At 41.4% G+C, this 23,500-nt stretch overlaps 1 protein-coding gene across 1 annotated transcript in view; it reads left to right on the top strand.

The window, feature by feature from the left end:
- The window catches only part of flna (filamin A, alpha (actin binding protein 280)), a 43,250-nt gene extending 20,258 nt beyond the window's left edge, over positions 1 to 22,992 (top strand). Inside the window, exons 3-47 of the mRNA XM_065286009.2 lie at positions 2,544 to 2,795; positions 2,897 to 2,994; positions 3,809 to 3,956; positions 4,095 to 4,291; positions 4,387 to 4,549; positions 4,689 to 4,889; positions 5,813 to 5,950; positions 6,061 to 6,187; positions 6,359 to 6,495; positions 6,577 to 6,773; positions 6,915 to 7,028; positions 7,112 to 7,255; positions 7,350 to 7,473; positions 7,670 to 7,830; positions 7,904 to 7,994; positions 8,383 to 8,552; positions 8,661 to 8,778; positions 8,867 to 9,129; positions 9,329 to 9,647; positions 9,726 to 9,899; positions 9,980 to 10,142; positions 10,234 to 10,394; positions 10,479 to 10,646; positions 10,729 to 10,852; positions 11,140 to 11,296; positions 11,459 to 11,648; positions 12,097 to 12,120; positions 12,729 to 12,976; positions 14,608 to 14,694; positions 15,742 to 15,841; positions 15,918 to 16,058; positions 17,142 to 17,270; positions 17,378 to 17,551; positions 17,741 to 17,902; positions 17,991 to 18,194; positions 18,278 to 18,430; positions 18,523 to 18,645; positions 18,723 to 18,989; positions 19,065 to 19,202; positions 19,286 to 19,401; positions 20,013 to 20,145; positions 20,247 to 20,423; positions 20,501 to 20,719; positions 21,683 to 21,886; positions 21,982 to 22,992. Coding sequence (XP_065142081.1) covers positions 2,544 to 2,795; positions 2,897 to 2,994; positions 3,809 to 3,956; positions 4,095 to 4,291; positions 4,387 to 4,549; positions 4,689 to 4,889; positions 5,813 to 5,950; positions 6,061 to 6,187; positions 6,359 to 6,495; positions 6,577 to 6,773; positions 6,915 to 7,028; positions 7,112 to 7,255; positions 7,350 to 7,473; positions 7,670 to 7,830; positions 7,904 to 7,994; positions 8,383 to 8,552; positions 8,661 to 8,778; positions 8,867 to 9,129; positions 9,329 to 9,647; positions 9,726 to 9,899; positions 9,980 to 10,142; positions 10,234 to 10,394; positions 10,479 to 10,646; positions 10,729 to 10,852; positions 11,140 to 11,296; positions 11,459 to 11,648; positions 12,097 to 12,120; positions 12,729 to 12,976; positions 14,608 to 14,694; positions 15,742 to 15,841; positions 15,918 to 16,058; positions 17,142 to 17,270; positions 17,378 to 17,551; positions 17,741 to 17,902; positions 17,991 to 18,194; positions 18,278 to 18,430; positions 18,523 to 18,645; positions 18,723 to 18,989; positions 19,065 to 19,202; positions 19,286 to 19,401; positions 20,013 to 20,145; positions 20,247 to 20,423; positions 20,501 to 20,719; positions 21,683 to 21,886; positions 21,982 to 22,166 — 7,283 coding nt within the window. The 3' untranslated portion in view covers positions 22,167 to 22,992. The remainder of the gene's footprint in view (positions 1 to 2,543; positions 2,796 to 2,896; positions 2,995 to 3,808; positions 3,957 to 4,094; positions 4,292 to 4,386; positions 4,550 to 4,688; positions 4,890 to 5,812; positions 5,951 to 6,060; positions 6,188 to 6,358; positions 6,496 to 6,576; positions 6,774 to 6,914; positions 7,029 to 7,111; positions 7,256 to 7,349; positions 7,474 to 7,669; positions 7,831 to 7,903; positions 7,995 to 8,382; positions 8,553 to 8,660; positions 8,779 to 8,866; positions 9,130 to 9,328; positions 9,648 to 9,725; positions 9,900 to 9,979; positions 10,143 to 10,233; positions 10,395 to 10,478; positions 10,647 to 10,728; positions 10,853 to 11,139; positions 11,297 to 11,458; positions 11,649 to 12,096; positions 12,121 to 12,728; positions 12,977 to 14,607; positions 14,695 to 15,741; positions 15,842 to 15,917; positions 16,059 to 17,141; positions 17,271 to 17,377; positions 17,552 to 17,740; positions 17,903 to 17,990; positions 18,195 to 18,277; positions 18,431 to 18,522; positions 18,646 to 18,722; positions 18,990 to 19,064; positions 19,203 to 19,285; positions 19,402 to 20,012; positions 20,146 to 20,246; positions 20,424 to 20,500; positions 20,720 to 21,682; positions 21,887 to 21,981) is intronic.
- The last annotated feature ends 508 nt before the right edge of the window (positions 22,993 to 23,500 follow it).

Genomic DNA, 23,500 nt, shown 5'->3' with positions numbered 1-23,500 from the left:
TGGGAATTTGCATGTGTTTAACATGTGATCCCATGTGCTTCACATGGAAATTCACATGTGCATAATGTGATGACAATTTTTTGTTTCACATGGGAATTTGCATGTGTTTAACATGTGATCCCATGTGCTTCACATGGAAATTCACATGTGCATAATGTGATGACAATTTTTTGTTTCACATGGGAATTTGCATGTGTTTAACATGTGATCCCATGTGCTTCACATGGAAATTCACATGTGATTCACACAAAAGTGTTCCAAAAGCACACATTTCCCATGTGCAAAACACATGTTCTGCATGTGATTCTAACATGTTTTCATGTGTCACATGTGATTTTAACATGTTTTCACACAATAAATTTCACATGTGAAATATGTGCTTTTGGAACATTTTTGTGTGAATCCCATGTGAAACACATGTGATCACATGTGCATAATGTGGTGACCATTTTTTTTACATGTGCCACATGTGATCCACTAATTTCACATGTGTTTCACATGGGATTCACACAAAAATGTTCCAAAAGCACACATTTCACATGTGAAATTGAAAGGGAATTTGCATGTGTTTCACATGTGAATTTGCATGTGCTTCACATGTGAGCCCATGTGTTTCACATGTGAATTTGCATGTGTTTCACATGTGATTTGCATGTGTTTCACATGTGAAATTGAAAGGGAATTTGCATGTGTTTCACATGTGAATTTGCATGTGCTTCACATGTGAGCCCATGTGTTTCACATGTGAATTTGCATGTGTTTCACATGTGATTTGCATGTGTTTCACATGTGAATTTGCATGTGTTTCACATGTGAATTTGCATGTGTTTCACATGTGAATTTGCATGTGTTTCACATGTGAATTTGCATGTGCTTCACATGTGAATTTGCATGTGCTTCACATGTGAATTTGCATGTGCTTCACATGTGAATTTGCATGTGTTTCACATGGGAATTTGCATGTGTTTCACATGGGAATTTGCATGTGTTTCACATGGGATTTTGCATGTGTTTCACATGTGATCTCATGTGTTTCACATGGGAATTCACATGTGATTCACACAAAAGTGTTCCAAAAGCACACATTTCACATGTGCAAAACACATGTTCTACATGTGATTTTAACATGTTTTCATGTGTCACATGTGATTTTAACATGTGTTCACACATTAAATTTCACATGTGCAAAATCACACACATGTGATCACATGTGGCCACATGTGTATTGCACATGTGAGCATGTGTATTGCACATGTGGCCACATGTGTATTGCACATGTGAGCATGTGTATTGCACATGTGAGCAGATGTGTTTTGCACATGTGAGCACATGTGTTTTGCACATGTGAAATACATGTGCTTTTTCTGTAAGGGCATGAATGTACTATCTGAACGATTATCAGTTTTATCCTCAAACATCTTGATTATCAAATTTTCCCAGTTTGGTGAAAGCCTCTTTACTACATGCTAAAAACAACTTTAAAAGCTAAGGACTTGCATGATGTATACAAAGTATTTATTCTGCATACTTATCTCTCTGTGCTGTTAATTAATTGTTTCTTTGGTTTGTGACCCCACGCTCCTCGCATATAAGATGGAAGGGCGTATGCTCTTGTTATAGCGTGAAATAGCACAGGAGAGAGGAAGTGTGAAAGTTTATTTAAGTGTAGAGGATCACATGCGTTAAGATCTTGATGTCAACATAGGGTGGAGTGACCACAGGAGATTGGTTTTATATTTAATAATTTCTTTTTGCTAGCTTTCAATAACCACTGCTGTCAGACTTCCCGCAAACAAGTGATAATCCCAGAAATGATCCTTAGAAGGGACCTTGCAAGTACACTTGGCAGTTCAATACACGGATGTCTCCTCTGATATTGCTATAATGCTGTGCACTTCAGAGTTTTATTGCTGATACAAGCATTCCAGTTAATGCAGGCTACTTTTAGTGTGCAACATAATCCACTTTGTAAAGTGACTGAATGATAAAATAACCAGTCGGTGCCTTGACCCAAGTGCATTTACCCAAATCTGAGGCTTTTTTGTTTTTTGAGATGATTTTTAGGATTGACAGTCCACACTTTGACTGCAAGTAATCTAACACCAAGTGAATAGAAAATGTACAGCGTCTTAAACTTTGCAATGAATGGCTGTCATTGTGAAAAGAGGAAAACTGTAAATTTTGCAAGTGCTCATGCCCATTCATGATCTTGCCAGAGACTGAACTTCTGAAGCAGTGCCTCATAAATTAATTTAGATACTACTTTGCTTAATGTGTGCTTGTTGTAGTTCACTTCTCCAAACACGTATGAAAGCCGATCTGTGCATTAGACCAAAATGCATTTCCAAAAATATTTCTCGTTTAAAATCAAATTTCAAGCTGCTTATGAATGTGGTTTATAAAAATCAAATTTCATATTGATTTTTTTCTTTTCAAACAACAAACTCCTAAACTGCTTAGTCAGGAACCAAACCATCCGTAGCTTCAGTATGATATAATGCGGTCCTTTTGTAAGCCTATTGTCTCTTTTCTTTGTGCCACAGACAGTAAGGCCATAGTGGATGGGAACCTGAAGCTGATCCTGGGTCTGATATGGACACTTATTCTGCATTATTCCATCTCCATGCCCATGTGGGACGAGGAGGAAGAGACCGAAGAAAGCAAACAGAAGACACCCAAGCAGAGGCTGCTCGGATGGATCCAGAACAAACTACCCGAGCTGCCCATTACCAACTTCAGCCGGGACTGGCAGTCAGGGAAAGCCCTTGGTGCGCTGGTGGACAGTTGTGCTCCGGGTAAGTGATGGGTCTGCGAAAAATCGTCAAAGATTCTTTACATGGCCATTTTATTGCTTTGAATGAAGGATAAAGTTTTGGTTTTATGTTTTGGTTGGCAGGTCTGTGTCCTGACTGGGATTCATGGGACCAGACAAAGCCTGTGGACAATGCCAGAGAGGCCATGCAGCAGGCTGATGACTGGCTTGGTGTTCCTCAGGTGCTTGCTTTTTGTTTGCTCATTTTGTCTTTTGCATGTTTATGGTTTGAGTTACCGTTTTGAGCAACTAACCACTAAGCACATCACAGAATGAAATGTTACAGACCTCATACCTTGTATAGGCAGGTTTCTAATTAGGCATAAGAAGCAGCGTAGGTTTCGTGGTTTCATCATGACCCAAATTGGAGGGGAAACCGAGAAATCATACTGCAAGAATCAATTTATGAAATCTTCGGTGATTTGAATAAAATGGCTGACTCTGATCTGTCACGCCACTTTTCCATGTTCACTTTGGTGATACCTGTACAGATGCTACTTCACTATTTTACACAGTAGCTAACACTTTTAATTGTATAATACCTTACATAATGTGTTTTTCTAGGTTTAAAAAAGACAAGCAAAATAAGGAACAGAAAGTCAAATAGTTTTGCCGCCGTTTTATCAAAACCACTGGTGAGCTTTCTTAGTCACAACACGCGCTGATGGTGTGCCAATGTGGCATGTTGCGTGCCTCCAGTTGTGCGTGTGGTTGGGTGTTTCCGTCCTAAGGGGGAGAAGTTACTATGATACAGTGTGTTTTCCTTTCATATGCGTTCTGCCACTCAAAATAAACCCTTTCGTTGCCAGGCATATTATGCACACTGCTCAACTATACTGGTTGCTTGTTGCGCAATGGAAATTTATATCAGTTGCATGTTTTGTTGATTTGGGTTCAATCCAATTATGTTACTAACATTTTAATAAACTATAAATTGAAAAATCTATATTGGTTATGTCGGTGTCTCTGAAAGTAACCACATGCTTTCTTCACCAGGTGATCACCCCTGAAGAAATTGTTGATCCCAATGTGGATGAGCACTCTGTTATGACTTACCTGTCCCAGTTCCCCAAAGCCAAACTCAAGCCTGGTGCCCCCCTGAGGCCCAAACTAAACCCTAAAAAGGCCCGTGCCTATGGACCAGGTAAAGCCAGCGTTGTTTAAAAACTTAAATATTTGTTTTTTTAAGTGTTTTGAGACAATTGGAAACCTTTTGTAGGTATTGGAAATGGTTGTTGAGAACACGTACTGATAAAATGTATAAATGTTTTGTGCCATGCAGGTATTGAGCCCACAGGTAATGTTGTGATGAAGAAGGCTGTGTTCACTGTGGAGACCATCAGTGCTGGCCAGGGTGAGGTGTTGGTTTACGTGGAGGACCCAGCTGGCCACCGCGAGGAGGCAAAAGTGACGGCCAATAATGACAAGAACCGCACCTACTCAGTATTCTATGTACCAAAAGTCACTGGACAACACAAGGTACATTTTCACTCCCCCTATTCCTTATGTAAAAATTAAATGTTGTTTTTGGCCAATTCAAGATTTTAATCTCTTACCCATGTCTGATCCCATAGGTGACAGTGCTGTTTGCAGGGCAACACATCTCCAAGAGTCCGTTTGATGTGGATGTGGGAATGGCTCAGGGAGACTCCAGTAAGGTCACTGCCCAGGGTCCAGGCCTTGAGCCTGCAGGCAACATTGCCAACAAGTCCACGTACTTTGACGTCTACACAGCTGGTACTTGAACTTAATTTTGCATATATAATACGTGTGACACTCTTAACTAAAAACGATTTTTGTCGAGCACTGAGGTAAAGATTATCTGTGATGTCATTTGTTAAATAAGGTCGTATAACACTTTCTCTCGGTCTCTCAGGTGCAGGTGTAGGAGAGGTTGAGGTGGTCATTGTTGACCCCAGTGGAAAGAAGGACACTGTTGAATGCAGTGTTGAAGATAAGGGCAACAGTAGTTACAGATGCACCTACAAGCCCACCCAAGAGGGCCAGCACACCATCTACATCACTTTTGCTGGGGGACAGATCTCAAAGAGCCCTTACACAGTCAACGTGGGAGAGGGTAAGAGGAATTTAAATGAGATTGACATGAAAGGGGAAGTAGGTAAGAGAGGATTTATTTTAATGAGGCATGGATTCTGTATAAATAGACTTTAAGATAAGCTTTAAGGTTTCTTTTATCTGTCCTTGCTACATGTTCTTTTTCTGCATTGCTTTTTCTTGCTCTCGTTTTCCTCAACTGTTTTTCTTTACTGCCAGTTGTGTCTCTCTTTTGAAGGACGGCTGTTATCTACATCCACTGGTATCTCTCCTTCCCTCTTGGGAGCTGCCTCCTTTTGGCTTTTGATGTCATTTCCTGTTTCCTTGGATTTGTGTTGGGTACCGGAACTGCTGCTTAACTGTCAATGTCCTTTTTGTTTTCATGCTCTCCTCTGCATCTCGTCTTAGGAGTTATATAACGGGAAGGGTTTGTTGCCGATCCAATCGGATGACATAATTTTGGCTTGCCGGTTATATATTTTTTTCAACTGCCCATATAAGTGCTAATAGATGTTGCTTTCTTAAGATATACAGACTGTGTAGGGAATGTTATTTATGGCATAGTAAGCCAGGCTAAATTCCTGTGACTCAGTGATGTGTGAGTCCGTATTGTAATGGAACATTAAAAATAGCCTTTTATTATCGGACATTAGTACTCCGTACAATCATTTTTCCACATGCACTTCCTCTTGCAAGGCTGTTTGGATCAAGACATGACCAATGCTGTGTATCTCTCCCCAACATGCTGTGTGTTTTCCTGTCTGACTTTTGGAGAGCAGACTTGGTCATGGTTTTAACAGTCATTATCCGAAGTAGTAATTACCAGCATGCCACAGATGGTGTTGACAATTTAACTTTCAATGAACCCTGAACATTTCTTATAAAGTAAATAGCAAGTAGCGGTTCACTACAAGTGGTGTTAACATGGTTATTTCTTCTCATTAGCCTGTAATCCAAGCTTGTGTAAAGCTAAGGGCCGTGGTCTTCAACCTAAAGGCTTGAGAGTCAAGGAGACTGCAGAGTTCAAGGTTTACACTAAAGGGGCTGGAACTGGGGACCTGAAGGTCACCATCAAAGGACCCAGTAAGTGAACACCACAACATGTTGTTATGAACTCCCTTACATTACTGTGTTATGTCGTACATTATGCAATGTTATTGGTTTTATAAATACCTATTGTGTCTGTTATACAGAGGGTCTTGAAGAGCCTTGCAAGAAGAAGGATCTTGGAGATGGAGTGTACAGCTTTGACTATTACCCCACCACACCTGGAAATTACATCATTACAATTACATGGGGCGGACAGCACATACCACGCAGGTAAGATGACCCATAACTAATTTTCGTATAGGTAGAGGGTGGGGTATAAAATGCTTAATGTCCTGTAGTTTGGCTGGTGCTAGAAACACCAAGATTATGGGTTTGGTTTGATTCAAGATGATTTTAAAAAGCTGACACAATCTGCCAAAATACTTAAGTTTCTCTTTTTAGTCCATTTGAGGTAAAGGTTGGTACTGAAGCAGGCCCACAGCAGGTGAGGGCATGGGGTCCAGGTCTGGAAAGTGGTGTGGTGGGCAAGTCTGCTGACTTTGTAGTAGAAGCTGTTGGAGATGATGTGGGCACTTTGGGTAAGTTCTTCCCATTTTTGCTTTGCGTTTCTGTTGTATTGAGTAAAATACTTAAATCCACATTTCCAATTCTCCAATCAGGTTTCTCAGTGGAGGGCCCGTCCCCGGCTAAAATCGAATGTGACGATAAGGGAGATGGCTCCTGTGATGTGCGGTACTGGCCCACAGAACCTGGCGAATATGCGGTTCATGTGCTCTGCAAGAACGAGGACATCCATCTCAGCCCATTCATGGCTGAGATTGTGTCAGCTCCTGGAAAAGACTTCTTTCCTGATAAGGTACCACGTCTGGCTTTCATTGCAGAAGTATCTCAATATTAATTTATATTGTATTGCTCAGAATTAGGTTGCTGTTTGTGTGTGTGTGTGTGTGTGTGTGTGTTATTTTGAGATTTCACATATCTCTAATTTGTAATACAGGTAAAGGCTTATGGTCCGGGTCTGCAGGCAGCTGGCCTTTCAGTTGGTAAACCTGCTGAGTTCACTGTGGATGCCAAACAAGGTGGCAAAGCTCCACTGAAGATTCAAGCTCAGGTATGAATCTTCCCTCAATCTACGAAAATAAAGGTTCATTGTCAATTAAACTTGCATCAAACTTGTTGTCTTTTTTTTCTCAGGATCGTGATGGAAACCCAGTGGATGTGCAGGTGACTGATAACGGTAATGGAACATACAGCTGCAGTTACACTCCTCGCAAGCCAGTCAAACACACTGTGATGGTGTCATGGGGTGGAGTCAACATCCCAGAGAGCCCATTCAGGGTCTGTATTAATCCAAATTCTTGGAAAACATGTCTTAGCATTACTATTTTGTAAGAAGTTGGCAAACAATGTGCTTTTCACTTTTGTTGTGTAGATGAACATCGGAGCAGGATGCCATCCCAACAAGGTGAAGGTATCGGGACCTGGGGTGGCCAAGACGGGCCTGAAAGCATACGAGCCCACATACTTTACCGTGGATTGTGCTGAGGCTGGACAGGGTAAGGGGTGGTGCACACAGAACTCATTTTTTGCATTTTCTCTTGCTGCTTTAAACAAATTAGATGGACATCTTACCCAGTGAAAGGCTCTCAAGACATGTCCTGTTCACAATATCAACAGCATCTTCAACATTAGTGCTTAAAATAATAACAAATCAAACTTTGTCTTGAAGAGAAAATTATTTTCTTTTTCTAGGAGACATCAGCATAGGCATCAAATGCGCTCCAGGAGTGGTGGGACCTGCCGAAGCTGACATTGATTTTGACATCATTAGAAATGACAACGACACATTCACTGTCAAATACATGCCACCTGGAGCCGGCAGCTACACCATCATGGTGCTGTTTGCTGATCAGGTAACAGGAATCAGATGCGTGTGGTATAAATACGTGATGCAGCATGGTGTCTCATATAAACTCTGTTTTGTAGGCCATTCCCTTGACACCCATCAGAATCAAGGTTGATCCTTCTCATGATGCAAGCAAGGTTAAAGCAGAGGGGCCTGGACTCAACCGCACAGGTGAGAGAAATCCATACACTATCTGACATGGGCGTCTCCTAACAGCCATGTTTCTGTAGGTAGCAACATTGTATGGGGTGATGTACTAAGTATTGTGTACTATTGAGTCGTGGGCTCTCTTGGATTCATTGCAGTGTTAGTAGTCGAGTCCAACTCTAGTCCAAGTCAAAACCAACACCAGAAGTCTACATCCAGCTTTATCTGGACTCAACAGTTGATCTCTGGTCTTGACTCGGGACTCGAGTTTGAGTCGACTACACCAATGATTCATTGTATTAAATATACATATTAAAAAGGTTATTATCTCTCTTACTGATGGAATATAATGTTTATGTTCTGAGGGTTGGGATGTAGGGATGTGCTTTACTACTGTGTGCTTGTATTTTAGGTGTGGAGCTGAACAAACCCACTTACTTCACTGTGAACACAAAGGCTGCGGGCAAAGCAAAGCTTGACGCTCAGTACACAGGGCCCAACAAGGGAGAGGCGGTCCGTGACTTTGACATCGTCGACAACCATGATGGCACCCATACTGTAAAATACACACCTGTCCAGCAGGTGATTGTTTTGAATTATATCCTGGTCTGATAATGTTTGAGAACTCTAAACAGAATTTTTATATGAAAATCTAGCCAATGAGAACGGATCTTTATTTTTTTACTTTAGGGTAATATGGGTTTGAATGTGACCTACGGTGGTGATCCCATTCCTAAGAGCCCATTTGCTGTATCTGTGGCTCCCTCTCTGGACCTCAGTAAAGTTAAAGTGGCTGGTCTTGGAAACAGTAAGTTATTACCTTCTCTTCCTTTGGGCAGCATCACATTCTACTTACTTTCACACAAAAATGTCAATTTTTCTTTGCTCCTGTTTAGCCATGGCAGTGGGAAAAGATCAAGATATTACGGTCAAGTCCAAAGGTGCAGGTGGTCAGGGCAAGGTTGCCGCAAAGGTCACTGGTCCATCTGGTAAATCTGTGCCTTGTAAAGTTGAACCAGGCCTGAGCCCAGAGACCAGCCAGGTCCGTTTCATCCCGAGAGATAAGGGGCCCTACGAAGTAGAACTGACATACGACGGAGTTCCTATTCCTGGCAGTCCATTCAATGTAGAAGCTATTGCGCCTGCTGACCCATCTTTGGTGAGATTTGCTTAACCTATGAATGTTGTTAAATGTTATCAACAAGATGATAAACAGGCGTCCGGAAAACCCTTGTGCTGTTAATCTTGGTATTTATTCTATAAACTGCAATTTGGTTAATGTTCTTACTGAGCCATCTTGGCATCCAAGCTTTAGCAGTTAAACAAATGAAGTCTTTCATTCATATCCTAATATGTAGGTAAGATGTTCTGGACCAGGCCTGGAACGAGCCAAGGTTGGTGAGCCAGGGAAGTTTGTGGTTGACTGCACAAATGCTGGTCCTGCTGAGCTGACTATTGAGATCATTTCTGACAACGGGACGGAGGCAGAGGTTCACATTCAGGACAACGGAGATGGTACCTACACCATCACCTACATCCCTCTCTGTCCCGGAGTGTACACTCTCACCATCCGCTATGGTAATCAAGATGTCCCGAACTTCCCATCCAGGCTCAATGTGGAGCCTGCTGTGGAAACCAGTGGTGTGAAAGTGTTTGGACCTGGAGTGGAAGGCAAAGGTAGTGTGATTTTAGTTTTTTGCCTTTTTTAAGAATTGAATACCTTGCATCTTGGTCACTTATTGCCCTTCACCGTAGGAGTTTTCCGGGAGGCCACAACAGATTTCACAGTGGATGCCAGAGCTCTCACAAAAACTGGGGGCAATCACATCAAGACATGCATCAACAATCCGTCAGGCAACTGCACTGATGCTCTGATCAATGACCTTGGAGATGGCACTTACAAAGTGGAGTACACGCCTTATGAGGAGGGTAAGAGTTTACCAAATTTCAAATCTACCAAATATCCTGGCGCTTGTGTTTACACTTATCCTCTGTGGCACATTGAACAGGCATGCACAGCGTTGATGTCGCCTACGACGGCAGCCCGGTTCCCAAGAGCCCATTCCGCGTCCCCGTAACAGAGGGTTGTGACCCAGCACGTGTACGCGTACACGGTCCAGGACTTCAGTCTGGGATCACCAACAAAGCAAACAAGTTTACAGTGGAGACTCGGTGAGAATGCCCAGCGTTTCATTACGAGCTGTTTAATTTAAAACCCAATCGCTGTTACCTCAACCTCATTTCTGTCTCCTCTATTATTTAGTGGGGCTGGTACAGGTGGACTGGGCTTGGCTATGGAGGGACCTTCTGAAGCCAAAATGTCCTGCACTGACAACAAAGATGGCAGCTGTTGTGTTGAGTACATCCCATATGAGCCTGGCACATACAACCTCAATGTCACCTACGGAGGTCAACCAATCACTGGTCAGTATTTCTTCAGATTATGATTTGCTTGCTTGTTTTTAAGAAGGGCAGCACCTAAATGTTTGTTTTTGTTAAATTTTACAGGAAGCCCATTCTCAGTTCCTGTTCATGATACAGTTGACGCCACTAAAGTAAAATGTCTTGGTCAGGGGCTTGGAAACAACGTGCGTGCCAATATCCCACAGGTCTTCTCTGTGGACGCAAGCAAAGCTGGGGTTGCTCCCCTGCAGGTCAGAGTGCAGGGACCCAAAGGTGAGCGTGCAATCCAGAAATAAAGCAAATGCCATGTCAATTTTAGGCTTGTGGTGATTTTGACTGTTTAAATGTTGTACAGGTATCGTGGAGCCTGTTGAGGTGGTGGATAATGGTGACCAGACTCACACAGTCAGTTACGTTCCCACTCGGGAGGGACCGTATTCTATCAATGTCCTGTATGCTGATGAGGAGATCCCGCACAGGTACTACCACTCTTCATGCTTAATACATGACATCCAGAAGAAGCTGGTCTTCTGTGCAAAATTTTATATTATGTTTTATATCATTTTAATGTACTTTTTAAGAAATAAGCCAAGTCCGTAATTTAAGAGTAAACGCTGCTATAAGCAAATATTTAACGCTATGTGCCATTGCTTTCTTTTCTCCAATAAAGGAGCGTATATCGACTAGTTCGAAAATGATGTCATGGTTATCCTAGTGCATTCCTATACTTGCTCTCTCCCACACTCTTCTGTATCCATTTATTCAGTCCTTATAAGGTGAAGGTTCTGCCCACTCATGATGCTAGTAAAGTTCGCTGCAGCGGGCCTGGGCTGAATACCACCGGCGTGCCTGCCAGTCTCCCTGTGGAGTTCACCATTGATGCCAAAGATGCAGGAGAGGGACTTTTGGCAGTCCAGATCACTGTAAGCAGATTTCTACCAATCTTTACCAACAACCACTTTGCCACCATAAAAGTAGATTCTGCTTGTAAAATCTATTAGGACCTAATAGGTCTTTGGCTCCATCAAACCTGTCCGATGAATAATTTATTGTGCAACTTATGCCGTATTGTTTTCGTTATTCAGGACCCTGAAGGGAAGCCAAAGAAAGCAAACATTCGTGATAATCAGGATGGTACTTACCTCGTTTCTTACGTACCCGACATGACCGGCCGCTACACCATTCTCATCAAGTATGGCGGTGATGAGATCCCATACTCTCCATATCGCATCAGAGCTCTGCCCACAGGAGATGCCAGTAAATGCACGGTCACAGGTATGTACGACTTGGGTCAGATCAGTCATATTTTAATGACCAGTCCTTATTTAAAGTCTAGAGGTCTATAATACAGAGACCACTGTACCAAAACATGTCCTCTAGGGCTGGCAGTAAACACAGTGAATAGAGAGGTCAGAATAATCCTGTGGTTTGGAAAACTGAATGTTTTGATGGCTCTCTAATGTAATCTTTGTGATCATACTGCCACAGTCTAGCCTAATCTCAGCTTCAAAGAATTTGCAAAGTTGTGTATGAAGTTTGTTCTTTGCGTGTACTTCCCAACTTCATCTCCCACCCAGATGCACCTCCTGTTGTGCAGCGCTGCTCACATTCCCATCACAATCACTCAGTTCCTCACTTCTGTTTTTTATTTCGTGCACACATTTGTTTGTATTTTGCCCTGATTGTTACTTTTTCACTTTTTCGCTCTGCGTCACCATCTCAGTTTCAATTGGAGGTCACGGTTTGGGTAAGCGCTTTGAATAATGCTATAGTGCTATAGTTATGCATGCATTATTTATTGGATTATGCATGCAGAATTGCACTGTACCTTACTTGTCTGGTCCATTTCTATAGATTACTTGCAAATACAATAATGTAGTTCTGTTGTCTATCATCTTGTTAATATATTGTAAATATTTTATTAACTTTCTCCCGGTCCTTGATTTAATGGGTATTTATTTGCAGGGGGACTAATCACTAACTTATAGGAACTTTAATATGCCTGTATGGTGGAATGCACCTTTTTCCCAGCTTGCATATTTCTTATAACTCGTTTATAAAATAAACAGACAATAGTGATCTGGAAATGGAGGTAACAGACAAACAGGATAGTGGATCCTTTTTAGTCGCAGTATCCAGGACTTGCTCTTCTTTATGTGTACGCAGCATAAGTTTAGATTCTTGTAAATAATGGATCCCACTTCTCCAAACCCATCTGTTGCCTTGATGCTCCAGATTTTTTGTATCTAGTGCATGGTAGAATGTAACCATGGAGGGATGGGTACTAAACTCCCTAATAACTAAACATCTGCCTGCACTTTGCAAGATACTAAACTGTTTGTGGTAACTCTGCAGGAGCCGGCGTTGGTCCAACCATTCAGATTGGAGAACAGACGGTCATTACTGTGGATGCAAAGGCTGCTGGGAAAGGCAAGGTCACTTGCACGGTCTGCACTCCAGATGGAGGAGAGGTGGATGTGGATGTAGTTGAGAATGCCGATGGAACTTTTGATATCTTCTACACGGCACCCCAGCCTGGGAAATATGTAATCTGTGTGCGCTTTGGTGGAGAGCATATTCCCAACAGCCCCTTCCAAGTCACGGTACATTTATATCATACAAATCCTTTATTTAAATAAAACGCCGATAATTCGTCTTAAACTGTGGCTATAAATTCACATTTTACGTTTTATAGACAGCACCTTTGTGTGAATGACATCCAGTGTAGGTGCATAACTTTCCAAAGTATAAACTTGTATTTTTTCTGTTGTATTCCTTTAATTTAACTTGGGTTTTGAGCCAATGGGATAGTGTTAGTTCAGGGGTGCGTTTCCCATAAGCAACTATGGTCGCAAGTTCTGTGGTTCGTTATCAGAAGAGTTCAATGGTAATAGTTAGCTAACAACGCTTTGGTAAACGCAGCCCTGATCAACATTTTAAAGGGGAGCTTCTTTGGCTAGTCCAGATATTTCCATAAGATTGCTTTCTGGTTGACCAGTTATGAACTAGTTAGTGCTCAACACGATGAAAGGTCCACTCCGTATTAATTTACTTCTATAGAGTTTTAAAATGTTAACTCGCATGAGATGACACCACCAGTATTATAAGTAGTGGTCATTTTACATTGAGGGGGTCAAGATGTTGCGATCACAATCAGTGGTGGCCAGTGACTTCTTTTCTCAAGGGCACAGGATGCGAAGTTCGTCACATGTATGTAGGCCCGTCATGTGTGTGTGTGTGTGTGTGTGTGGTTCATAGTTTCAAAATATGTGTTTGGGGTGTTGAGTGAACCTATGTGCATCACATGTCTTGTCAAAATAAGTGCCTGCTGCAGACGTGTCAAAGGGTTTATGATAAAAGAGACGCTCTCGTTTGCCAGATACTTGCATAATTAAGTGAGTGTCTTGCGTGTATTTTGTGAACGTGAGCCTGTCTTTTATCATAAAAGGTTTTGACGCGTGTGCAGCAGGCACTTATTTTGACAAAACACGTGATGCAAATGGTTCACATGATGCAACATGCGCATATTTTGAAAACACAAGCAATACACATGACAATAAGAACACACATTATGAATTTGCGACCCTCGGAAGAGCAGTCACCATGCCGCCCCTGATCACAATACTGTATTACCAGTGCAAATTTTAAGGAGAATTTATTATTTTAAATAATTTATAAATGATACTCTATAGCAGTGGTTTTCAATCTTGTCCTAAGGGACCCAATGCCCTGCACATTTTGCGTGTCTCCCTTATCTAACACACCTGATTCAGATCATCAGCTCATTAAGGGAGAGATCCATGAACAGAACTGGGTGTGTCAGTTAAGGGAGACATACAAAATATGCAGAGCTGTGGGTCCCCTAGGACAAGATTGAAAACCACTGCTCTATAGTAAGCACTAACGTGCGATTTAAAATGTAAATCTTAAGTTTCAACTGAAGGGAAAAGTTCACCCAAAAATTATGTTGATGATGTACTTGAGGTGTCATAGTTCCTTGGTTACACCATTTAATTGGTACAATATTGAGAATTTACCATATTTTCTTTTTCAAAGTCTGCTAAATGACTAAATGTAATGTCATATGGCTTTGAAATGGCATGTTTGTGAGTAAATGACAACTGTTTTTGGGTGAACTATCCTTTAAAAGCTGCTTCCCGGTTGGCCAGCTTTGAACCAGAGTTGTTTTTGTTATCCGAGGGATTTCATTTTTGATTCTGTTGCCCTGTCTCAGGCTTTGGAAGGTGACTCCCCTGAACAACTAATGCAGCAGACCCAGGCCCGGCAGTACGCTTACGCGCCCAACATGGGCCAGCCATGGGTACTGACACACCCCTCTTTCCTCAAGTCTGCATTTCCCGCTCTGCTACTGAATCAAATCACAATCAGTCCTTGTCCCATGTCCACCCTTCTATTTGTCTCTTCTTGCAGGTTTAGGAAGCATTTAATAATTTTTCATGATTCATAGTCACTTCCATTTTGACTCATACATTGACAGCCATTTTGAAAGCAGTAAATGTAGGACTCTACATTTGAACAAAATGGCTGGTTGTTGCAGAGCTTGCACTGTGTTGAATATTGTTCATCTTTTTTGTGTTGTTGGTGTTTAGATGTGCGTTTGTGTGTGGTATGTCATTGTTGGTCATGTTGGCATTTTTTTGTTTGCTTTGCTTTTACTCCACCCCCTTCTCCAGATTAGCCAATCATTAACTGATTTTCATTCTCATTAGAATGTCATTCTGTCTCACAGTGTTGGTCACAGCATCACCAAGTGTCGTCGTCATCATCAGTGTTTTCACATTGTGTTTCCATCTCATTTTAGGGAGTTGTTGTCGTGTCTGCTGTGTTTGTGCTTTTGATCTCTTCTTTCATTATATAATTGCATTGTCCTGCCATTGTCACTAATTAACTTTTTTTTAATTGGAGGCAGTATTTGCCCCCATGCCACACCAATGTTTTAAAAATGTATTTCTTTATGCTTTAACCACCACCTAGAGTAGTTGTAGTACTGTAGTTCACTTCGCTATGACTTTTAATATTAGATATTTATATTAGCACCACATTTTCACATCACTTGTTTTTAAGACTATAAATCCAGATACACTAACTCACATTGTTAATACTACTTTTGGTAGTATAGTCCTAGTATCTGTCTTGACAAGTATTAGGATTTAAGCCAATAGTGGACGTTTTTAAGTAGCTAGTAGTCAAAAACATACAAATGACACATTTCAACCTTAAGTTCAGAATTCGTATATATTTAGCTTTAGCTTTTTATGTTCAAATTGCCATTTTTAGTTCATAGCACTTATCAGTTCGTTTTCGTTTTGGTTTGGGCCTCATCTACCTACCATCTATTCTTCCTCAGGCTACAGACCGGCCAATGGGCATGAATGGACTGGATGTAGCTGGACTGAGACCCTTTGACTTGGTCATTCCTTTCACCATCCAGAAGGGAGAGATAACAGGTAATCACTTGAAATCCATAAATATAAGATTATAGAAACCTCCACAGGACAGTTTCTGATAAACACCTGATTATAGGGGATGTAAAAATGCCTTCTGGAAAAGTGGCCAAGCCCGAAATTATAGACAACAAGGACGGCACAGTCACAGTGAAATATGCTCCAATCGAGGCTGGGCTGCATGAGATGGATATCAAATATGATGGAATACACATCCCAGGTAAAATAGCATGTCTTTTTTCATTACATGAAAAAGGGGAATTTCTATGAGACTGAGATGTTTAGCATGTTTAGCACTTTTTGTATGTTTGTGAATGCTGGTAGACTACCATTATTCGACAAAGACAAGGTAAAAATGTTTTTTCATTCTCTGTCCCCTTTAACTGGATGTCTAAACTACACATTACCATGTGTATGCTAGAGTGTTTATAGAAATGCGTTAAAAGTGATTTTACTTAAAGGTGCAATGTGTACATTTTAGCAAGATCTCTTGACAGAGTTGGACTTTAATATACATACCTATATTATCAGTGGTGTATAAAGACCTTGCATAATAAACAATTGTTTTTATTAACTGCGAACGAGTTGTTTTTATCTACATGCACGGTGTGTCCCCTTACATGGTAGTCCCCATTTTGCATCGCCATGTTTCTACAGTAGCCCTAAATGGACAAACTGCTCTAGAGAGCGTGTTTTGTCACTGTTGTCTCAGATGATGACATGTTTGTCCTATGGTGGCTACCGTAGCATCTCTGTGCACTTCAAAAGGAAGGGGTGAGCCGTTGGTTGCCAGTGTTGGGGTAACACATTACGTAATAATATTACTTTTCTGAAGTAACGATTAAAGTGAAAGTACTTTATAATTTTTAAAAAAAGTAATGCAAGTTAATTTTCAGTTTAATTAATTACATAAAAAAATGATGTACTGAATTTGACTGAACATATTAACGTAGAATTATGCACTCTGAGCGGGAACAGTTTGAGCCAGAAACGCAGATGGCAGGCCAAAGCCTGACATTTTTGCAATCAAAAAAACATCAAGGCCTGAAAGAGATCAAGCCTCAGCCAAGTAAGAAAAAGTAACGCAAAAGTAACTTAAAAGTAAAGTAAGCATTATTTCCATGAAAAGTAACCAAGTAACGCAATTAGTTCCTTTTTTGGGGAATAACTTAATATTGTAATGCATTACTTTTAAAAGTAACTTTCCCCAACACAGCTGGTTGCACCGCTATTATCTACACAGTGCACCTTTAATGGCCTTAATAATAAATAAGTTAATACATTTTTTTTTTTGCTCTTATAGGAAGCCCTCTGCAGTTTTATGTGGATTATGTCAACAGTGGTCATGTGACAGCATTTGGTCCTGGTTTAATTCACGGCATGGTCAACAAGCCTGCAGTATTCACAGTCAACACAAAAGATGCCGGAGAGGGTATAGATTTTGATCTTTGCTTCCATATTATTATAAGGTTTTATCATCCATTTAACGCATTTAATGAGTAATCTGTACTGAAAATACAATGTTTATGTTTACATTAGGTGGTCTGTCTCTGGCCATCGAGGGACCATCAAAGGCCGACATCAGCTGCACTGATAACCAGGATGGTACCTGCACTGTGTCTTACCTGCCTGTCCTACCTGGAGACTACAACATCATTGTCAAGTACAATGAGAAGCACATTCCTGGCAGCCCTTTTATGGCCAAAATCACAGGTGAATTTATATTTTAATAAAAGCTTAAAGGAGTAGTCCACTTTAAAGATGGGGCCCATTGACTTACCATAGTATTTTTTTGACCTACTATGAAAAGTCAATGGACCCCATCTATAAAGTGGACTACTCCTTTAAAGCTTCTCTTTGGTTTTTGTTTGCCGTTATGTAATAATTTCTATTTGTCCACAGGTGATGACTCCATGCGCATGTCTCATCTGAAGGTGGGCTCAGCTGCTGATATCCCTCTGGACATTGGTGAGCTGGACCTCAGTCAGTTGACCGCATCTCTCACCACCCCTTCTGGCCGAGAAGAGCCATGCCTACTTAAGATGCTCAGGAATGGGCATGTGGGTAAGTGTGACAATAAAAGAAAAGCAGTATTTTTATAAGGACACAAACATCTGCCCTGTTTATAACTTTTTCTTCATCTTCTCCCCAGGTATCTCCTTTGTGCCCAAAGAAATTGGCGAGCACCTTGTTAACATTAAAAAAAATGGACGTCATATTCCCAGTAGCCCAATCTCCGTCATGATCAACCAATCAGAGATTGGTGATGCCAGCCGTGTGCGCGTTACTGGCCAGGGCCTGAGTGAAGCTCGTACATTTGAGCCTGCTGAATTCATCATCGACACCAGAGATGCTGGTAAGTGGGAATATATGATCAAAAGGAAGTAAATTTCTGGCATACTTAAATGCTTTAATATGATGATTTTTTTTTATTGCTAGGATACGGAGGACTCAGTCTGTCCATTGAGGGACCCAGTAAGGTGGACATTAACACTGAAGATCAGGAAGATGGCACCTGTAAAGTCACATACTGCCCCACAGAGCCAGGAAATTACATCATTAACATCAAATTTGCAGACCAACATGTTCCAGGTGTTTATTAGCAGTGAAATGCAACTGTAGTTTATTCCTGCATGAATAAGCTAGATGTTTAACTTGACTCCCCAATTATGTTTTTGTTACAGGAAGTGCTTTCACTGTGAAAGTGACAGGAGAGGGTAGGATGAAGGAAAGCATCACTCGCAAAAGAAGAGCTGCCTCCGTTGCCAATGTTGGCAGCCAGTGTGACCTAAGTCTGAAGATCCCCGGTAAGAAAAAACTAAATCATTGTTTATACTCCTCCCTACTTATATATGCTCTTGAATCCCAAATGTTTGACCCATAGAGATCAGCATTGCTGACATGACCGCTCAGGTGACCAGCCCATCTGGCAAGGTGCACAAGGCTGAGATCATGGAGGGAGAAAACAACACGTACTGCATTCGCTTCGTTCCCACTGAGATGGGTGTGCACACAGTCAGTGTTAAGTATCAGGGCCAGCATGTCCCAGGATCCCCCTTCCAATTTACAGTCGGCCCTCTTGGAGAAGGAGGTGCCCACAAGGTCCGTGCTGGAGGCCCGGGACTAGAAAGAGCAGAAGCTGGAGTACCAGGTAAGGCTTTGGTTTATTTCCTTGTACACGTCAAGATTAGTTTTAGTGCCTAACTATGTTTACTTCCATGTGCAGCTGAGTTCAGCATTTGGACTCGTGAAGCAGGAGCTGGCGGTCTGTCCATTGCAGTGGAGGGACCCAGCAAGGCAGAAATTGCTTTTGAAGATCGCAAGGATGGATCCAGTGGCGTCTCCTACATTGTCCAGGAGCCCGGTCAGACTCTAATAATAATTTCTAAAAAAAATGTGTTTATCTTCGTGCTGAGTCATAAGCTGACTGTTCCTTATCTATTACAGGTGATTATGAAGTATCCATCAGGTTCAACGATGAGCACATCCCTGACAGTCCATTCGTGGTGCCGGTGGCCTCGCCTTCTGACGATGCTCGTCGTCTCACTGTTGCCAGTCTTCAGGTGAGGCTTCGAGAAACACAGACATTTGTCCGCCCAAAATAACTCTCGGTCCAGCCTTGACACAGCAGCTGCAATACACAAAACCAGTACCATCTATTTGTTATACCTCAAATGTAAAGTGCAGACAGGATAGGAGAGCACGGTAACTGTCATACTACATGCACAGGTAAGGCAAATTTCTTGAACAATTGAATCACAAAAACTCAGATTTGCATACACCAGACATAGAAGAGGTCAAACTTTGCTGCTGCTGTGTGGAAGGACTGTGCTGTGGTTTCTGGGATACTAAAGGACTGTTTGTATTTCTCGTGCCTCGTCCTAAAGGCTCCCAACAGCTCTTGCTCCTTTATGGGCGTTAGGGATGAAAGTGATAGGCTAAAGGGTTAAAGAGGGCAAAAGAGGCTCATGTGTCTGTGCACTTTGACGTTGAACCTCTTCTCTTTGAGTATGTGTGTGTGTATTGCTAGGGGGGCTTTCTAAGCCTCTCTCTTTAACCCTGTTAGCCTGAAGGTAAGCTATTGAGCAGTATTGGGGGAAGGCCAGTAAATGCTAAACGTAAGACTGCAAGTTTTCGATTTTAAGTTGAGAGCGGAAGTGTCATGTTAATGCAGGAGTCCGGACTGAAAGTCAACCAGCCAGCATCTTTTGCCGTGAGCCTAAATGGAGCGAAGGGAGTCATCGATGCCAAAGTTCACAGCCCATCTGGAGCACTTGAAGAGTGCTGCGTCACAGAGATCGATGAAGGTAACCATGGAGACATTGGTGTGTGAGATGACTGATCCTATGACTTTTAGTTTTTAGCCAGATGCTTCAAATCCAACCCCTCACCCTTTCTTCTCTCACAGATAAGTATGCTGTAAGGTTCATCCCCAGAGAGAATGGCCTTTACCTAATAGATGTGAAATTCAATGGTTCTCACATCCCTGGAAGTCCATTCAAGATCCGGGTTGGTGAAACGGGGCAGGCTGGAGACCCAGGAATGGTGTCTGCTTATGGAGCTGGTCTGGAAGGAGGCACCACTGGTAATTATTACTTTTAGTGATACGTCATTTAAAGGTGGTTTTTGTTTTATGTAGTAATAAAACCACCTGATTTCCAGGATCTCCTTGTGAATTCACTGTGAACACAAGTTCAGCTGGCCCGGGTGCTTTAGCAGTGACAATTGACGGGCCTTCCAAGGTGAAGATGGACTGTCAGGAATGCCCTGAAGGCTACAAAGTCACCTACACACCTATGGCTCCTGGAAACTACCTTATTTCTATCAAATACGGTGGACCGTACCATATTGTTGGCAGTCCCTTCAAAGCTAAAATTACAGGTGAACAAAATGCATCTTGTTTAAATGATCAGTTTACATAAATAGAAAAAATGTCTTTACATGATTTCCCTTTGTGTTTAAAAGACAGAATGGTGTCTGTAATTTTGTATTGGGTTTAGTGAAGTTGTAATAAATTTTTGACTTACTTTAAATGCAGTACCAGCAAAATACGTGACCCTGTCTATGAAAATCCAGCTAGTCATTTACTTTTATATAGGATGATTTTATCTAGAGAACAGTAAAGATCATTCTGTGAAAATATAAACTTGCTATCTTTTAAATTGACAGAGTAAGGCCATGACAAAGAGTGAAGTCAATGATTGAAATTAAACCTTGATTCTCCAGATCTCATAGATTGAGACTTTTATCCTAAATTTACTTATGCACATCGTTTTGGTGAAACCAGCAGTTTCATTTTCATAATTTTTACATTGGTTTTAATCATAGACTGTGAAAAAATATAGACGTAGTGTCCGTGACATCACCCATAGGTTTCTGAAGATCGTTTTTGAAGCTTAAAGTAGGCGGTGCCTGCTGTCACCATCTTGGCCAAGCGTCACCACGCATCACTCGTGTATATATCCAAAAGTTGTAAAAAGGTGGCACGTGGGTGAAGCTGAGGTGACTGGTCGCTGGAACTACGTCCGCCTAGCTCGACTCTAGTGACCGCAGTGGCTGTTCAACCGTCACTCAAGTGGCCACACCCTTAATTATGCAGAACTTTAATGCTTAATATCATTTAAACGGATGAGTTGCAAAAATCTTCACCCCCCACAGCAAAATTAGATATACAGACCAAAAACACTTTATGTAACAGGCTGTAAACATTATTTTCTACTGTAAAGTCGGCCATTTTAACACAGAGGTGTATGGGAATTGACTCCCTTTTGGAGAGAGATCGGAAGGTTGCCCCTCGATTTTAATGCATTAAAGCAAACTATTTCCATCCTTTGAACTTTGCAGGCTCTCGATTGGTCAATAGCCACAGCATGCATGAGACTTCATCAGTGATGGTTGACCCGGTTACCCGCAGTGTAACAAGCACCCAGCAAGCAGCACCAGGATGGGCCAGCTCCGACGCTAGCCGTGTAGTCGCTAAGGGCCTTGGACTTAACAAGGGATTTATAGGACAAAAGAACAATTTCAGTGTGGACTGTAGTAAAGCAGGTATGGGTCAGAAACATATTGAGTTGCTTAGATGGTCAAATTAGTTTGTGTTATGAAATTAACCGTACTGTTCGTTGTCTACTACATCCATACAGGGAGGAACATGCTCCTGGTTGGAGTGGACGGACCCAAAGTGCCCTGTGAGGAGATATTGGTGAAACACATGGGTAATCGCCTCTACAATGTGTCCTACCAGCTCAAAGAGAAAGGAGAGTACATCCTGGTGGTGAAATGGGGAGATGAGCACATCCCTGGCAGCCCGTATCACATCACTGTCTAATCGCCCCTCAACAAAACCTCAAACACCATCCGAGGCATCCGGCATAAATGATAAACACTGAAAACTTACTGTCATTCTCTTCTGTATGATCTTCTCATCCAGTATCTTCCTGCATCACTATTCAGCTTCAAATCTAGAGAGTGTTAAGCACCTTTTCACTGTATGCCAGTCATACTCGGATCCTGTTATGTTTGCTGAATTCAGCGTTTTTTCTTTTAAGGATCCTGGTGGCTTTTGCTCCCTGTGTAGGTTTACGCCAGTTTGTTACTCGTCTCTAACACCGTGTAGCTGCTACAATGTTATTGCCTGGTTTAGGAGACTGCTGTTAGCAGAATAGCTGTTAGCTAAGAGAAATTGCCGTGATTCGTCGGCTTTGATCTTGACAGTTGGGTGAAGAGATGCTTAATAATGCTTAATGGTCTTCGTATCCATCACATAGACTGAATTTATCTCTTAGTGTTTAATGGTTCCCTTTTCCATTAAATCTGCAGAGCTGCATGTCGCCCCAGTTTTACCATGCCGCTGTTTTATTTAAATGTCAGAATTGGATTTAAACATGAGGCTTGTGTGCGATGTAATGGTTTCGGAATCACCAAATGGACATTGCATGGTTATTGCGTTCTGTTGTGTTGTTTGTTATGAAAACGCACTTGGAAGTTCAGTATTTGTTTGACTAAACATCACTTATTTTTCTGTCACTTGCTCTGTGCTCAATTGTCAATGTGTAATCAATATTCAAGAATTTACAAAAATTAATTGTTTAAAAAAAATTAAAGTTGTGTCTGTTACAGTATTTTGATAAAACAATAAAGTTGTCTTAACTATTTTTCTGTTAATGTCTAAACTTGTAATTTTTATTTTGACACTTGCAGTAATCGATGTTATGCAAATCTAGAATTAAAATAGTCAAATTTGTGTCTAATATATTGTACGAAGTAATAATGATATGTTCAATTGAATTTACATTAGTACATTAACTCTCACTACACCCTTGTGAACCAGGATTGAGCCGTTAAAGGTGTACTGTGGGTATTTAGTGGCATCTAGTGGTTAGATTTTGAGTTGCAACCAACCTCAATTTCAAAACCCAATGAGAAGCTACAGTAGCTATTAAAATAAAGATAATGGCAGCAACTTGCGTGTAAGGAGATCCAGGGTGTATGTAGATTAAACTGCTTATTTTAAGGTAACAAAAAATGCAGATCATTAGGTAAGGTACACCACTGATAATATAGTTATGTAGATTATATTACATTTCTGTAAAGAGATCCTTCTAATAGTCCCAAATTGCACCCTTAAGTTATTGCTTAGTTTTTAAAAGTATTTGCTGCTAG

Source organism: Paramisgurnus dabryanus, chromosome 21 (assembly GCF_030506205.2).
Source record: "Paramisgurnus dabryanus chromosome 21, PD_genome_1.1, whole genome shotgun sequence".
NCBI classification, from domain to species: domain Eukaryota; kingdom Metazoa; phylum Chordata; class Actinopteri; order Cypriniformes; family Cobitidae; genus Paramisgurnus; species Paramisgurnus dabryanus.
This window is presented reverse-complemented; position numbering and strand designations above follow the sequence as displayed.